Source organism: Leuresthes tenuis, unplaced genomic scaffold (assembly GCF_036924035.1).
Source record: "Leuresthes tenuis unplaced genomic scaffold, fLeuTen1.0.hap1 SCAF_2, whole genome shotgun sequence".
Lineage (NCBI taxonomy): Eukaryota > Metazoa > Chordata > Actinopteri > Atheriniformes > Atherinopsidae > Leuresthes > Leuresthes tenuis.
The window spans coordinates 16,051,828-16,069,159 of NW_027325356.1; the positions used below are offsets into that span (position 1 = coordinate 16,051,828).

Genomic DNA, 17,332 nt, shown 5'->3' on the forward strand with positions numbered 1-17,332 from the left:
GAGTTCGGTTCGAGTGATGTCTTTGAACACTGATTTAAGAGAAAATAATTCACTACTCGTATTACGTGTCACTGGAGAGAAAACGCCTCATCAGTTCACTCTCAGCAGGCTATGAGATGAAGGAAAAGAAGGAATTCATTAACATATTGTCATAAGACCAAAAATCGGTTTGTTACACATTGTACAGGAATATACGACCCGATCCTTTACTAATACATTTAACAACTTCTGACAACAGTTTATCTAATATTTGTGTAACATCTGCGTTGGAATATTTTTGGGATTTCCTTAAACCGGTGTTAACATCTAGAAACGACCCACAAACCTCGCATCCCCTCCAATTAGCAGTTGTCGCTCAGACTGTGAGCATTTATGGTGTACGAGGACATCGCAGAGTAGCTCTGACACCAAGATGGACCTTTTTTTGTTTTGGCTCAGTGGAGAGAAGCCATCATTAGAAAACAGACGTTTCTGTGTGTACATGCTTCAAAAATCGGGATTGTTCAGACCGTTCAAAGTCGGTTTCTTTCATTAATGCTTGTTGCTGTTTACTGAATGTTTGTCACCCAAACATTTGCTTCTGATCCTGTCAAAAGTGCTCGTTGTTGCCTGTGCACCAAACTGCATGGGTCGCCCTACGAATCTAAACGGATCCTCTCTGCTGTTTAGTGAGTGGGTGACGCATTTTTTTTAGAATCTGAAAAAAAAAAAAAAAAAAAAAAAAGACCAGAATAGTTTCACGTCTAAAGTGTGGATTTGAGTGCTGACCGGTTTTCCCGTTTGAGCGTCGTGTGCACGGTTCGAGGTGTGTTTTGCTTTTGTATGCTTTGCTGTTTGTGGGCCTCATAAATAAAACCAACTCTGCAAAAGATCAGAAGTCTCATCCTTCCGACACACCATTAGTTATTTAAGGACTTTGAATGCGCTGGTTATTTTACTCCCAAATTTTAGTGACCGGTTAAAGGGTCCACACTGAGAGAAACACCTTTTTAACCTTGGCTAGGTTTCCATTCACTTATTCATACATATATCATATAACAAGTCATTAGGAATGTGCCCTCTCTGTACAGTATACGTTGCTTTTTCTCTACATTTACACACAGATAAGCATGTCCGGGACAGCATACACACTGGAAACCTAACCTTCCAGTTGGAAGGTGTCCACTTCACCAGCTGAGCACTCCCCTGAGGTAGGTTGTCATGATCACAGGGTTTGCATGTGATCTAAATCATCTTCACGGGGGGGAGTGATGCTCTTTGAGCTTTTAATATCTATTCCCGCCCAGCTGAAAAGTACTCCAGCAAATTCCCTTGAAGACCTAAGGCACAACAAGGGCAGAAACCTAATTTACTCCACGGTATTGATCATTTAAGCCAATGTGTGATAAATTAACTTGCATCTCTCATGACAGCAGTTCTAAACCTTGACCTCGTATTTATCGTCATTTGGGCGTGATAATGACGGTGGTTACAAAGCTACAACACGACAGTTCGACTGCCAACATGAGGCTGAAAAATGAAGAAAATCGACGCTTTTTGTGTGCCGCTTCAGAACTTTGCTGTTTAGGAATAATTGCTCAACACGGCGCTCGTACACGGCTTTAAACACGACCATGAAGGCTTGCGACAGAGGAGCGGGGTTTGAGAGTTGTTTTTAAAGAGATTACTGCACACACATGACATGCTGAGTTGGTTTCCATGCTTAAAATACTTTAAACTTGATTTTCTTGCCAACTTTAAGGTGAGATTACATGAATAAGCAAGTTAATTATAGAGGACCATAAACGTAACAGGGAACAAAATCACTATGAAACAAACTATAATATAAAAGTTCAAAGATTTATTCAAGAAAATAGACATTTGTACAGAACAGCAACGAGCTCAAGGTTTAAAAATTGTAAATTATTTTACCCACACATACCAGCTCAAGAAATTAAGTTGCCACATTGCATGAAGTCCACCTCTTACACACATTAATGTCGTTTGATCCACGCTCTGTTCAGCATGTGCTGTTCATTCAGCCTCCTGGTTCAGCAGCTGGTGTGAGTAGATGACATCTTCGTAGTGGTATTTCTTGGCTATAGTCATGACTGACTCGTAGCACCTGATTTTACTCAGAACTTTGAGTTCTTCGACCACAGCAGACCTACAGCAGACAGAGACGGGGTTCGGTTAGAACAGCATGAGACCTGCTGATGTTAATATCTGGAGGAAAAAGACTAACATATGACAAAAATCACGTTTAATAAGTCCGTTTTTGCTACTTCAGTCTATGAAAGCAAAGTAAACGTAAAAATGATGTCACTGTTACACACCGAGTTGTCTTCATCACACGATGGTGCTATTTTCCTACCTGGTGTTCGGATCTTCAGCAGGCCGCTGTTTGCATATATTATCCACTGTCTGAACTATGTGGTTTCTGAAATTCTGCAGCTGTGGCAGGCAAACGCTCTCTCCTTTAAACCACGAGAGCGGCAGACAATCTGCAATCTAAGAAAAGAAGTTTTAGTGCGATGTTACAGGCAGAGCGAGACCGCATCAACATCAACCAAAATACAGATTACACGAGCACGACATTTAAAAGGATCAACTCAAATACCTGTTTGCATGCAGAGACAGTGTTGCTGGACAGCGTCTGACTGCACAGGGTGATCATGATGTATCGGTTCAACAGTTTGTCCAACATCAGCTCCTTCAGAATAGACTCGGGAAGCAGCGGATCCCATTTCCCGATGTTACCCAGTAGCTAACAGAAACAAGATACAATCCTGAGTAACAAACTACTGCCTGGAAAAAAAAAACAACAACAATATAATCTGCAAGTATGGAAAAGCTGAGACAAAATGAGCTATGGAAGAAATGTTTTAAGCAGTACTTTTACAGCCATCCAAAACTGCTGATCTCTGAAGCAACGCTGAAGAGACGATCTGTCCTCCAACAACCTGGACAGAGACACAAACATCGTCAATAATAAAAAAATAAATAAAAAAACACTAATATGATTGATCTGATCACAAAAATATCGAGGTCAGTCACTGATTAACAAGTTTATCTAATAACCGAGGAGACGTGGACATGGGTAAAAGAGGAGGACTAATGAATACAAAGGGGTCTGAATTTGTCCTTAATGCCACCTTAATAACACGAAGGTACAGGAAAACTTGGCTCATCCCAGAGAGGCATTCAAACATTCACTTAGTTTTTTTTTCAAACACCAAACAAAGAAACTGACTTTCTGGGATACAAGGGGACGAAGACCTCTTCATCTACGCAGCTCCTCAGCCTGCGGACCACAGCCTCGATGAGCGCCTGCAATTGTCAAAAATACATACAGGACATATAACATGCATGTTATTATGCTTTAAATAAATCCTACATTTACATTATGTTTTATATTTTACACAGTGTTATGGATCAGGCATACATGTACCTACGAATTTAAATAAATAAATAAGCAGCTCAGGACACAAGCAAGATAGTTTCTTTATTGACAAGTATACAGTCATAACAGTGTTGACTTTACCTTGACTGGTTTACTTTGGTCTCCTTCAAAGATGGAGTAGTCTTCTTTCAGTCTGTGACAAACACCAGTCAGACAGGCCGACTGTTGGTGGGACATGGGATCCCACACCAGCTCAACGAAGGCTACACACACACACACACACACACAGAGACAGGAGGAGTGTGATGCGTAACTCATGGCATGTGTGCAACAAGTGTGCAAAAAGACTCCAAAGGTGGAGGGATAAATTCTCTGAGCAGAGGTATTTACGCATTCCTAATTCGATTATGCTCCCTTTCGCACCAAGCTGCGAAATAAAAGCAGTTGAGCTAATGCCGTGATCCACAGCCTACTGAAACTCTGCCTCAAATGTATTCAGACCGATCATTTCTGAGCTGCATCTCAAAAATGAACAATGCAAAAGAACTGATCAGACAGTAAGATATGTGTGAAATAAAGCCAATCCTAAGCCATCACCTGTTGATCCTCGCAGACTCCCCTCTTTTTTTCCACTGAATTACATTTTTACAAATCACTACATTGCATTTTAAACTACAGTTTCAAACAGGCCAACTGCACGCACTACTCTATTTGATGTTGAAACTTAACATGTGTGACAAGTAGGGGGAAAGTCACAAATCTGTGTTTGTTTGAGCACATTACCAGTTATTTTGGATAGAACGGTCTTTTCTATGATATTAGACAGCGTCTGTCTGTCCGTGTGCTCCAGCTCCACGTGACCGTGGCCATGACAAAAAGTCTCCACTGCTGTGAACCACGGGAGGTTTTCAAAGTCTCCACCGACATCCTGAGACACAAACATAAACGCAGCACAGATCACACAATGTGTAAAGACGGCTGTGTGGACTGAAGTAAGTTTTTCTGTGTGTGGTCACATGTTCGAGTACTTTTAAAGGGTTCCATGACAGAAGCTGGTGCCTGATGATGGGGTTCAACAACTTGGGCAGACACAGAGAGATGTAGGCACTGTGGTAGGACTCCGAGTAGGACCCTCTCCATTCTTCAAAGCGAGACAGAATCTTTTTAACGTCGCAAAACTCATCCTGGACGTCGGAAAACACGGCCCGGGACCTGGACTGGATATCAGCTGGTGCGAGAGCGGAGAGCACAGAAGTTTGGACCGAGCTCACACAATCTGCCTGATTTTTCCAAGCATAAGAAAAGGAACCGAACAGAAAAAAGAGCAGGCGCCACCGCAGAATTTAAACTGACTTTAGATTTTGATGCAGATGCGCTGACAAATAAAATCTGTTTGACTTTGAATCGTATAAAACAGAAAAGTGCGATTTAATTCCACCTCACCTATGCTTTTCTGCAGCTGCTCCTCCTCCTCTGCAGAAGGCTGCGAGTCTTCAGGTATATCCAAGTCTTCTTCAGTTTGAACATCTTTCTCACTGCAATTTAAGTTTGACAAAACGTACAAATGCCCGCATCAGAGTACAGCACTCACAGAAAATAGATGTTACAGTCCACAACGAAAACAAACCAACAAAGGAAATCATCAAACTCACCCTTGAGCGTCGGCCCCATTAGCTGAGCTACCACTCTGCTCGCCGGCGTTATCTACGAGTGAGAGACAACACAGGTTATCTGGACAGAGATCATTTTCTCAATGCACACTGCTGGTGTGTTATGCTACGCAGAGACACAAAGACAGCACTCACAGCTGAGCTGCTGCAGGTGGTCAGCCTGCTCCTTAATCTTCTCTCGTCTCTGAGCCAACAGCGCCTCCATCTGGTCCGACAGCAGAGTGTGCAACTCCAACTCCAAAGCGTTGATTTCAACAACCTAAAGTCAACAAATTAGGGTCAATAGCCAAAAATAATCTGTATTAATTGTGACTTAAAAAATATATGAAATATTTCATATATATATATATATATATATATATATATATATATATGAAAAATCTACTTAAAATAACATTCTTCTATGACTGACAAACTATAAAATGCTGGCACCATCCTATCTACCTCGTACATATTTTGGCAGCTTCGTACTGACATTTTTGGTACTTACAGACATATACACCAATAAAAACCTTTTAAGAGGTCATTAGCAGTTGATAGGAAAATGGCCGCCGTTTATCTCTAACAGTGAATGAATGAACCTAAGCCTTTTGACACGTTTGCTTTTATACGATGGTTAACTGGAGGTGAACTGAGGCGATTGAATCCATTCTGACCTTCTCCCGCAGACACTCCACCAGGTTGTGGACAAAGAGGGTCATGGTTCTGTAAAACTTCAGCTGGTTCTCCGAGGAACCTTCCTCAAGCGTCTCCAAGGAGGTCTTAGCGCTCTCAGCGTCGCCCTCCATCCTCTTCAGCTCCGCCTGCCGTGCTCTGTGCACCTCCTTCAGGGAGTTCAGCCTAAGAACAAATTCAGGACGAGGACAGTTTGACATGAGAAACGGAATGTGCATGTTTGACTAAAACGCATTCACGACTCAGTAGTCTAGAGTCAAAGTTTTGAAGGATCTGAATCCAAACATGAATGAATGTTTATTCTCAACTCTTAAGAAGTATAATTGTCACTATGCATCAGTGTATGTATGGCAAGCCATGTCAGTGGAGCTAACAGGCAGCAACTTCATTTTCACTATTGGAAATAACATTTCTCACCCTGCTAAGTTTATCAAAGTTAAACTCTAACCACTTATAAAAAGAACATCTTGAATATAATCCCTACCTCTATTAAAATCCCTACAAGTTACAACCGCATTTTAGATTCCCACATTTCAGATATCTGAACTAATTAATGTAGAAAAGTCACATCAACATGTCCGATACCCAGAATTCGGCAATAAAGTTGCTATTAAATTGCTAATTAAATGTTCAAAGGGCCTGATTTTGGAATTTCAGTTACAGTGACATTCAACACAAACACGTCTGCAAGGCACTAACTTTCCAGTGATCCTTTTCTTGACCATTACGACAGAAATATGAGGAAGAGTCTTTGGGAATTTGACCCCGGCCGATCTCTTCTTACGTCTTCCTCGGTCTCGCCTGCTGCCGCTGCTGGACTCGCTGCCAGATGGGCTCTGAGCAGAGGGGAATCAAAGGATAAATGAATGTCAGAACAATAGAACAGAGGAGGGAATGAACAACTCTGTTCTGTCCAGTGTGACAAGACAGCAGGACAAGTTGGGCGAGGAGAAAAAGAGGAGAAAAGGTCAAACACACGATGGGGGTTTAATAAAAAAAAATTTTAAAAAGAAAGGGCAAGAAAAATAAAAAACGTTGCTTGGTGGAGTCTGCTACCTGTTCCCCTGGTCGTCTCTTGACTCCCTTTCCAATTTGGGTCTCCTCCCAAAGTTCCTGCTCTTCCCCATCAGTTCCTGAGAGACTGCAATCGCTTCCTCCTTTATTACAAAAAAAATAAGAATAAAATTAAATTGAGCACTTTATGTTGCTATAGTTTGTTTCAAAGAGTGCAAAAACCCTTCGTGTCGTGCCAAGTGTGATGAGATGTTAACCCCATTAACGAGCACAATTCTCTTGTTCCAACATTTAGTTAAATCATTAGGATTTTTGCCATCTTCTTCTGACCAATTTCTCTTTTCACACTTCCTCTGCCAAAAATTTGCAAAAGTGCTATTTCTGGATTCAACTCAAGAGATCGTTTATCAAGATGTCAAGAAGCTGAAATACTGTTGGCGTCTCCGTCTCATACCGAGTTTCTCTGCAATCCTTTCTCGAATGCTCTTCAATCGCGGGGCAAACTCTATTCTTCTCTCGTGATCATCCGCCTCAGCATCATCATCATCTTCCATTCTGTCATCTTCATCATCCATGTTGCTGTGATCTGGGGTGCTGCCGGCCGAGCTCCGGCTTTCGTGACGAAGAGAAATGAACTCCCTCTGAGCTCGAGAGGCCTGCCGCCGCCTCTTGGCTGCATCAATCTCCGCAGCATTGGGGATAACTACTGTAGGCAAAAGCAAATCCGCAAACATATTAACGCGCAGACTTGAATTTAAATACAAACACAACAAATGGACACACTACATCTATATCTTAGACTGCTGGGGGACCTCATCTGTCACACCTTTCCTCACTTCACTCTCTTTTTCCCCCGTTTAATTTCTCAAATTATTTTATGTACATGTGACATTATTGTGGTTATTAACTTGTGTTTCCCTGTTCCAACAGATCCTTTGAATGGTGTTATGGTGTTTCCCCCCGCTCATTTCTGTCTTCTCAAACCCCAGCTGGTCAAGGCGGATGGCCACCCTCCCTGAGTCTGGTTCTGTTAGAGGTTTCTTCCTGTTAAAAGGGAGTCGTTCCTTTCCTTTCCACAGGCATACTCAGGCATATTGTTTTTGAATTGGCTCTACATGAATTAATTGGATTATGATTACAATGAATTGAATTCCAATTGGCTTGAATTGGACTATATTATTCAAGTGCCTTGAGATGGCATTTGTCGTAATTTGGCGCAATATAAATAAAACTGAACTGAATATCAAATATATATATATATATATATATATATATATATATATATATATATATATATATATATATATCCAATGAGCAATGTATGTGCATGCCAAAACCTGAGCAATTGTACACAGCCTCTGTCTATAAGTGGTGCTTTTCTTTGGCATAAACATGCAGTCTACACCCACATGAACACTTACTTGGTTTGACGGAAGAACGGCTGGAATCAGAGTCTGAGATAGCTGAGGGAGATGTGGCGCCACCTTCATCACTGTCACCGTCATCAATGTTACCCTCGTAGTCATCATCATCATCGTCATCATCATCATGGTGCCGCAGAGAATGTGGCAATGCCTCACCACCATAATCACGCCTGGGAGAACGAGATGACAGAACACCACCACCTGAAGCTGGAAGAGAGCAGTCGGAAACATGCCACACAAAAAGCAGTTAATGAGTGGAGATAGACACATTTCAATTACTGTAATGACTCTTATTTTTTTCTGAAAGCAACCAAGGAAAGACAAGAGCGGATACGAGGCTACAAGCATTTAAACAAAAACCAGACATCTTTAATTCACAGCTATCACTCAAATTAGTGTAGTTTAACTCTGATGTGATGCACAGTTGCATCATTTGCCAGTTGTTTTGTTACAGCATTCGCCTTTACAATCGATCAGATGAGTATTATTCAATGAGTTACACATTGAATAATGGATTACAGCCCCTTTTATAAGTGACAAGTACCAAAAAAAGTTCTGCAAAGGTTGCACCTGTGCATCCTCACTCATAACTCTTCCTGCAAGTGGCCTCGACCCTTCACATCCAAATCTTCCAAGACAGCGTACTGAGAGTGATTTGAGGTCACAGGCAGGAGAACAGAGGAAGAAGGAGACAAGGCGGCAGAAAACACTGAAATGAAAAGAGCATATATACCAACCTTTCCTTTGGGTTGTCTTCACAGGTGGGGCCTCCTTCTTCCTGGACTGGAACAGCACAGCTTTATCGGTGGATCTCTTCAGTTTAAAAGTTGACTCTTCCACTGTGACAGCAAAAATAAATCAGATACAATTGTTTGCCTTGAACCCCTACCACAAACACAGAGCTGCCTACTGGTCAGCTGACAAAAGCAAACGGAGTATATAACTGAGGAGAAAGAAATCGTACACCAAAATCAAATAAAACTTGTCAATCCTGTGTCTTTCTGGGTTAGACCCATACCAGCCTCCCTGTTGGCAGATTCATTCATCTCTAACGTTGCCCTGACGTTTGTAACCAGCTGTCAGGTAGACACTCAACAGCAGATATTAAATTAGCAAAAAAAGCTTTGAAAACTTATTCTAGCAGACACTCAAGGCTCTTCCATGCAGTTTACTACGTTACCTTCTTTATCAGAGAAACTGAGGATTGAGCTCGTTTTCGTCTTAGTCCCATCTTTGTCTTTCTCGTCTCTTTCTTCTGTTACTTCCAGCGGCTCATCTTCTTCTTCTTCGCCGCTACTGTCCGCCTTCGGAGGCGTCGTCTCCCGCTTGGAGCTGCAAGAGATGCCGCGGCCCTGCGCCGCTTTAAGAGGTTTGTTTATCACCGCTGAGGCATCCTCGGTTTTATCTCCTTCTCCGCTGTTCTTCTGCTGCTCCTCGTCGTCACTGGAGCTCTCTTTCCTCTGTCGAAAGTTTCTCCGCGGCTTCTTGTTGAACATTTTTCTCGCTTGTGGGGAGAAAGTAAACCGCGGTACGTCACGTCGAAAAATGCTGTAAAACGTCGCAAACAGTCGCAATGACCCATGGTTAATGTAGTGAGCGTGTAAGAGTTAACCAAATTTGTTCGTTAAACAATGTATAACTTTTTAAATCTCCAGATTTCCAGTGTAAATCGGAAAAAATCTTACATACAATAAAGAACTATAGTTCAGGTCGTTCATTAAATGAGATAAAGCTAGCTTTAAAAGACTGTGAAACAAATTCAGGTTAGTTTAATATGACTTCCTGTCTCAATGTACAATTATGAATCACAAGACTATAAGGTCCCTGGGCACAAACTCTAAGAGGGCCCCCACCACTGTGTAGTTACTTTATACCTGTTTTGTGTATTTGTGGTCATTGTATGCGTTTTCTTTTCGTTATGTTCGTCTTTTAAGTTATGTTCCACCTTTGTTTTGTTGTTTTAGTTTGCCCAGGGCCCATATTGAATTTTTTTCTCTCTCCAACAGTCAGAAACCGGAAAAAGAGTGTGATAACCTGGTAATTCTGCCTGATATCAGGCAAATATTTTTGGCTCCATGGTTTTGTCATTAGTGGTGCTTTGTGGTGATGCATTTTGTTTTTGTTGTTTTATTCATTTACATATTTTTAATGGCTTTGTGGGTAAATGATTTCATACCAACAAACGGTATGGTTTACTATCCTGTTTTTTTATCGTAATTTTAACTTCACGTGTAGTTATTTTTAATTTTTCTGGGGTTATTTTTTTTTTAACACAAACCTTACAACTTAACCCTGTTTTCATCTTTGTTTTTCTTTTGTGTCTCCGTATTCAGTAGGTGTTTCGTCTAGGTGTAATTTATCTTTGTGTAATTCTTTAATAACGTCGGAGCACTGCGGGGGGGACTGAAGACAAAGCTGAACTTTACGCGTGAAAAAAGACTTCAGTCACCGTGTTGCCTTCTCCTTTGATCGTGTCAGATCATCTCTCTTGTCAGTCGTTCTCCCTCTACATCTGTCCAACTTTTATCCCTGCCTCCCTCCGTCTCTCCTCCCACCGCGGACTGTCGGACGTTAACAGCGCCCCGCAGTCTCCAGCGATCACTCCTCGTCAGCCATGTTGTTGGTGTGATACACCGAGCTGTCAGCAACAGGTTCTCAGAGTACAAGTGTGGCCAAAACTCAACATTTCTCCAGCAAGCGCAACTCTTCGTGGATACAAAACCTGACAGTGTGTCTCGGAAACCGTCCGGAAGTGGTGGATGATCATTTCAAGCGACCCGAAAGCCCAGAAGTTGGTGTTTTTTGACCGTGGCGAGAGAGGTACGCAAGATAAAGTGCTTATCTAAGCATGAGTGTAAGTTTGATATCGGGACGGTAAAGCATCTGTAGAAACCTGCGTTTGGGTTTCACGCGTGTTTTCCAGTATGACTTCGCCTTGTAGTGTTTGTTTTTGTGCCTTTTTCGTCGCGGGACCACGAAAGGAAAATCTGTCTTTGGAGGGGTGATGCTTCTCTGCTGGGCTCGACACGCTGTGGCCAGGTTAGCTAGCTAAGTGAAGTTTTCACGAGTCGGTAGGTGCGTGGATCCACACATAGGTGGGGTGTTGGTGGGTCCCTCTGTAAGGCGAGGCTATTGCTGAAAAGTTTGCAAAGGCAGATTTGCCGGAAAGTCTCCTAAATTCCTCTCGGTTCAAACTTGTTGAGCAGGTTGCAGGCAGGTCTCAGTTGGTGACAAGTGATCAGGGAATGTAACTCTATCAGTTCATCTACAGACAGACACATAGAAAGCCAGAAGATCCTCCGAGACTGTGCATGAAGAAAACAGAACACTCTACAGAGTGGCAGTGCTGATATTTTGGCCTTGTCCCTCTGTGGGACCCTGTTGTCTAAGCTGAGCCAGCAGTGGAGCAGCACCACTTACAATCAGAGAGGCATTCAGGGACCTCTCAATGTTTTATAAATGCAGGTATGTGGGGAAAACTCCCAGTGTCGCCAAAGAAAGGTATAAAGTCAAACACAGTGGTGCATTATAGGGTTTCATTGGGGTGTACACTTCAGTGGAAACACTGTACCTCTACCTCTACAGGGACGCTCAGGTGTTTGGAGTTGTTTCAGCCTTCTCCGGATGATTATGCTGTTCAACCGCATCATTAAAGCCAAAGAGGGCGCAAGCTATTGATCATCTCGTTATAATGCAGTGATCCACTGAGAAACCCTCAGCTTTGGCATTCGTGTTGTTTTGACTCACAGCATCCACCCAAAGATCGTAGCAGAACGAATACACACACACACACACAAACTGTCTCGGGACACTTTGTCATTTTAGCACCAGGCACCGTACAGCCGCCTACATTTTGGTCCACCTTGCTGTAGTTAAATAGTTATTGGCCCAGGATCGGTCAATCTGAGAGATAATTCCTCCTACTTCTTGTTGTCCTCATAGAAAACCTTTGCAAAGATGCTGCTGATGGAGCACAATCACACACACGGTAATGAGCCAGTTTGACGGCTGAATAATAATTTATCAGAGTACTCTCTCCAGTCTGTTCATATTACAATATATGTACAGATCAGGGTGGGTCCAAGCTGACTAAAAGAGGGAGAGGTGTGCCTTTTCTTCTTAAGAAAACAAAACCCAGCACTTCAAACAAAGTTAATCCTACCCAATATGAAACTATCTAAATGTGTCCACTGGGTGAGGTGTATGTGTCGCTGTGGAATATCTCTTTAAGACCACCTTTAATAGTATCTTCACTGTGAAAAGTAGTTAGGAAGACCAACCGGAATAATCATACAAAACGGAGAAGACTGACAGCTAATGGTAACAAACACTGAAAGGAAGAGAGTCATCGAGCAGAAACCGCACTGTGGTTGGAGTTGATGTCATCGGTGTGAGATCAGTGAGCGAGGCAGCTGGAAATCAGTTATTTCTTAGAACGGCACGACTCAGCCACCCAGGCAGGGCTTGTTTCTGAACAGAGGAGTTATGAGGACAGGCCGGGGGAACATAGCCAGTTGTTTAATAATTGTTTGGGCATGGAGAGCGACGGTAAGAGAAGAAGAAGTAGAGAAGTATTGTCACCAATACTGTGAACTGTGTAAATAAAAACAATAAGAGAGGAGCAAATGTTATGTCCAGCTCTGTGTGGTTCTTTATTACGGTTTTATGTCTTCTCTGGTCGATGTCAAAGAGGTTTCAGTGGCAGCAAGGTGCAGAATAAAAAGTCCATGCTGAGCTGAACATAAAGGATAAACGGATGGATGCACCCAGCGTTGGGGAGAGACAGTAAGACCCACATCAGCTGCTACTGATGCAGGTTTGACGCGGAGGCTGCCAAGCTATTTATCCAACAGTTTCCACTGTTGTGTACATAATAACTGTAAGACAGAAACACCCTCGTCTTCCAACGTTGTCCACGGCAGGACTGAAGCAGGTGAGGGCTGACCTGGTTCATAAGTTTAAGATGAACCACACTCTGTGGTCTGTTCTTTCACCACCGCACGCCAGCCAGGTGTCAATTTGCGAGACGTAGTTCACGCCGAACTTGAAGGGTACTTGACTGAAGTCGGTTTTATTCCAAAAGAATAGGCGACATGAAAAGTTCACTGAGCCAAAAAGATGAAATTAGAGGGAAACGTCTTAACCAAGAGGATTATTTCTTACAGGCCGCACATTGTTGAAGTCTTACCTGTGAGTGTCCCTCACTTTGTGGTCAGCAGTGTGTTGTGTTCTTTTGCTACTTTCCCTCTTTTATAGCTGATGTTAATCTGTATCTGGAAAACGTCTTTTGCCAGGCCAAGTGATAAAGTCAAACAAGAGCACATGAGCTCCTGATGCCTTACGGTTTACGACCTTAATGGGGCATTTGAAGTAAACGCCACAGTGCAGAGAGCAAGTGTGGTGCAGACACTTTAACCTCGGATCACTGCGGGTCAATGTCAGGGACAGAAAGTGTTGACTGCTGCTTGTAAATGAACATCTTGTAGACTTGAATGCTTCACAGCTGCCACGTGACGACGCAAGATCTGTTTCATAAATGACAGGTTGGGAGCAAGCACGAGTCAAATTTCTATTTATGTGCTGAACCATGACAACAGTAACGGGACTAACTGCTATGTGTTGGTACCAGAATTCCCTCGGATGTTATCGGGATGGGTCTACCGATCAGTGGGAAAATATTGTGCTTCGTAATGAGGTATTGCAGTTTGAGTGTCTGTGAGTGCACAGCTGTCCAATCTCGTCCGATCGGCATAAATGTCGTCATCGGAGGTTGTGTGCGAGGCTCTGCGGACGACCCAGTAATTTGTTGTGACCCTGTGGACCTGTCAGCCGACTTGATTTGTTGCACCCATGTGTGGGACGCATCTATTTGTGGACTCTTATCAACTGGGTTTATGCATAATGCAGACGACCGAGCAGATGTGTAATAATGCCAACTATGGGACGAGCAACTATAGTCTGGAATGTCATATTATTCGTGCTCTGTCTAAGGATTATGAAACTATATTCCAGTGGTCGTGCAAGTAGTTATGTAAAACAAGAATTGCCAACCATATTGACACATTGATGTGTTTTCTTTGAATATTAAACTAGTTTTATCTTTGTACTTTAGATAAATCCAAATACCACAAACCAAATGCGACATCTGTCACGGGTACGGCCTGAAATGGGAAGAAAATCAAATTCTCATGGCCATCTCAGCAGCTCGAGTACTTCTTATCATGCAGATTGAAGACATGCTAGTCTCTACTTTTTGGACGCAGTGTCTTGACCGTACAGTGTGATTGGGAAACGTCTTCTGATAGAAAAACATTTCAGCACATTTGAGTATCAATATCAAAATGGTGCAGTCGCGTTTTAGAGTATGCAAATAGTGAGTTTGCCTTATTCATTTATTAACAAGGCATCTACTGAGACGGAGTGTGTTTGTGTGTGTGGGTGTATGAGGAGGAGGACTTCAGAAAGGATTTGCATCAGGTTTGCAAAACTGAGTTTGCCACTAAAGTCATTCAGTGGGTCAGGCTGGCAGAATAGTAAGACTCCTCTCACTCAGGAAACACTAAACCTTAAAGCGGACCGCTTGCTGCTATCTTTCATTTATTCATTGAAATTCCTGCAGTGTGATATTACAAGAGGTACCTTCCTGATTAGGGCCTCAATAACAGCAGATGGGACCAATGTTGATGTCACTTCATCACTGACATCAGGAGGAGAATCTCAGTATGAAACATTTATCCGCCACTGGAATGACTCTGGACTGGTGTCTGGGTAGAACACACATGATTGTAAAAATGTACTGTACTTTGGATGTTTACAGCTAGTCATGAGATGCAGAAGAGGCTTTCAGCTGTGTTCATATTGTTACTCGGCATGTATTTTGGAGTATCCACAATGACGGGAGAGGAAAGCAATTTACAGGTCCCCTTGTCATTAATTCTGTGGAGTTTACCTTTGCCTCAGGCAGCATTGTCGACTGGTTACACTCTGTTAAAATTAGTAATTCATTCTGAGGTCTGGAACACGGAAATTTCAATCGAACATTTACTGGATTTTATACCCAGAAAATGAAGGCAGGTAGCTCGGTAAAGCATGCATGTAGGGGTGGGCGATATGACGATATTAAATCGTGAAGGATTGCAACATGAAGACGATCCGTAACGATCTGTCAAACTGCAGAGATCGTGGGATCGTCTGGGGCACGTTCTATAAATTGCAGTTCTATGCTGATGCACCAAACGTAATACGTCGTCAACTTGACCGACCAATCACAGCGAATTATGGGCAGTGACGTGTTTTTTACCCGCCTCCTTGTTTGTGTGTGTAGCGGTAGCCGCATGGAGAGCCATGGAGGAGTTGGTCGCTAAAAAAATCCACCTCCATTACATGCAAATTTAATTTGCAAAGTTTGCACAGAAACGGTTCGTCGGGTGGCAACAACACAACAGTATGCTGAGAGCCAAACAGCGAGGGGCCCGGCGGCACCGGCACCGCAGGCAGAGGCAGCAGCTAGCGTAGACAGCAGCTAGCGTAGGCAGCAGCTAGTGTAGGCAGCAGCTAGCGTAGGCAGCAGCTAGCGTAGGCAGCAGCTGGCGTAAGACCAAAACAGACATTAACACAGGCATTTGACAAAGGCACTCCGTGTGACAAGTCAAGCAAGTGATAGAAAGAGGTAACAGAAGCAGTTACCTTTTATCTTGCAAAAGATATGGTAGAAAAGGAGGGGGTTCAAACGCCTGCTTCAAGTAGTTGACCCGCGAACGGGCTGCTCAGCCGAAAATACTTCTGCAACACTCTGTTTTTAATTTTTCAATTTAAGATTGTGATAAAATCGAAATCATGATTTTATTTTTTTTTAAATCGTGATATGATATTTTTGCCATATCATCCACCCCTACATGCACGTCCTGTTCATTTGATGCAAAATCCAATTTCAGGTCTGCAGTATACATGTGGATCAAGTTTTAATCAAGTATCACCAGCAAGCACTGCTCAATGAAGGCTACTTCTGGCTCAGGCGTTTTAGTGTAAACTGGGTAATACTGTAGCAGTTCCAAAGCTGAAAGGCCCAGGAATCGAATATATCCATGGCCTTGTTAATATGGTATGGCAACATAGTCTCGGTTGTCCTCTGACAGGTTTGCCTGCACACAGACCAGAAAACACTTAGAGTAACTTTTAATGGATAATTATAACCATCACTATTTCAACAAGTTCGTGTTCCACATGTACTATTTCATCAAGAGTTCATCATATTGGAGATGAATTACTGGTCTTTGACAGTATAAACAAATTAATTTGATTGGGGTTAAATAGAAATGTCTATTTAATGTGTGAGTGTATTGAACTTTTAACACATTTATTTAAGTATAAAATAAGATGACTCTCCTTTAAAGGAAGCCAATATAATCATTGCTCTTGATGTTTCGCCTGTAAATGAAGGTACTTTTGCTCCTGCATTTATTTTTCTATCATAACTCTGGTATTTTTCAGTAAAAACACTGGAACATTCATTTTTAAATAGTCGGCAAAGTATGTGTGAGAGTGAAAGGAACTGCTGAATGAAAGAAAGGCAGAAACTGAAGAAGACCTGAACCTGACAGTGGAGGGATGAGAAGGGAGATGCAGAGCGACAGATGGCAGGCAGTAGATTAGCTCTCCTTTGCTGTTTTTCGGCCCTTTGGAGCGCAACAACCAGATCTCACTTCTTATTTCTGTCTCGTTCATTTTCTTCTACACAAAAGTCTAATCAGCAAACGGGTCAGAGGGAGATCAGCAGTATTCCTAAAATTAGCTTCTCTGTCTTTAATATTTGCTGCCCCACTACCAACAGTAGCTCTAATACGTTTCCAGAGGCATGGAAGCTTCCCCTCTTCTCCAATCCACGATCGCTTCCGGCCGACTGATGTTTGATGAGGAAATGCTTATGCGGTACCAAGCAGGAAGGTGCTGAGTAGTAAGATTGGAATTTCTCTCCTCCTCTTTCCTCCTCCACCTTCCATCATGTGAGTCTGACTCGCTGACGGGAGAGAGATAATCGCAGAGGAAGCAGGTGTTCAGCATGCGTCTAATGAAGTCAATATCATCAAAGCTACAAACACAATGTGATCATCTTAATCAGTGTTTCCACAGTGTGTGTGTGTGTGTGTGTGTCCTTCTACAACATATTT

At 42.5% G+C, this 17,332-nt stretch overlaps 2 protein-coding genes across 5 annotated transcripts in view; one reads left to right on the top strand and one right to left on the bottom strand.

Moving 5' to 3' along the window:
• Positions 1-1,861: 1,861 nt before the first annotated feature.
• gcfc2 (GC-rich sequence DNA-binding factor 2) lies at positions 1,862-9,700 on the bottom strand. Of its 2 annotated transcripts, none has more exons than XM_072380352.1 (18): positions 9,346-9,700; positions 8,903-9,004; positions 8,163-8,372; positions 7,196-7,447; positions 6,784-6,884; positions 6,427-6,563; positions 5,709-5,892; positions 5,188-5,311; positions 5,035-5,086; positions 4,826-4,917; positions 4,411-4,610; positions 4,166-4,310; positions 3,524-3,645; positions 3,233-3,309; positions 2,876-2,942; positions 2,600-2,746; positions 2,354-2,490; positions 1,862-2,146 (listed from the first exon to the last, which is right to left on the bottom strand). In XM_072380352.1, the coding sequence occupies exons 1-18, from the start codon at positions 9,659-9,661 to the stop codon at positions 2,014-2,016; spliced, it is 2,598 nt and encodes an 865-aa protein (XP_072236453.1). In that variant the 5' UTR covers positions 9,662-9,700; the 3' UTR covers positions 1,862-2,013. The 2 variants fall into 2 exon arrangements, with proteins under 2 accessions (XP_072236453.1, XP_072236452.1); XM_072380351.1 differs by having other exon boundaries at positions 5,035-5,113.
• A 916-nt stretch (positions 9,701-10,616) lies between these two features.
• itsn2b (intersectin 2b) overlaps positions 10,617-17,332 on the top strand; it is a 31,002-nt gene continuing 24,286 nt past the window's right edge. For 2 of the 3 annotated variants that reach the window (XM_072380353.1, XM_072380355.1), the window contains exon 1: positions 10,617-10,985. The gene's annotated coding sequence lies outside the window, so the exon portion shown is untranslated. Of the gene's footprint in view, positions 11,020-17,332 lie in introns of all 3 variants that reach the window. The other variant, XM_072380354.1, reaches the window with a different exon arrangement.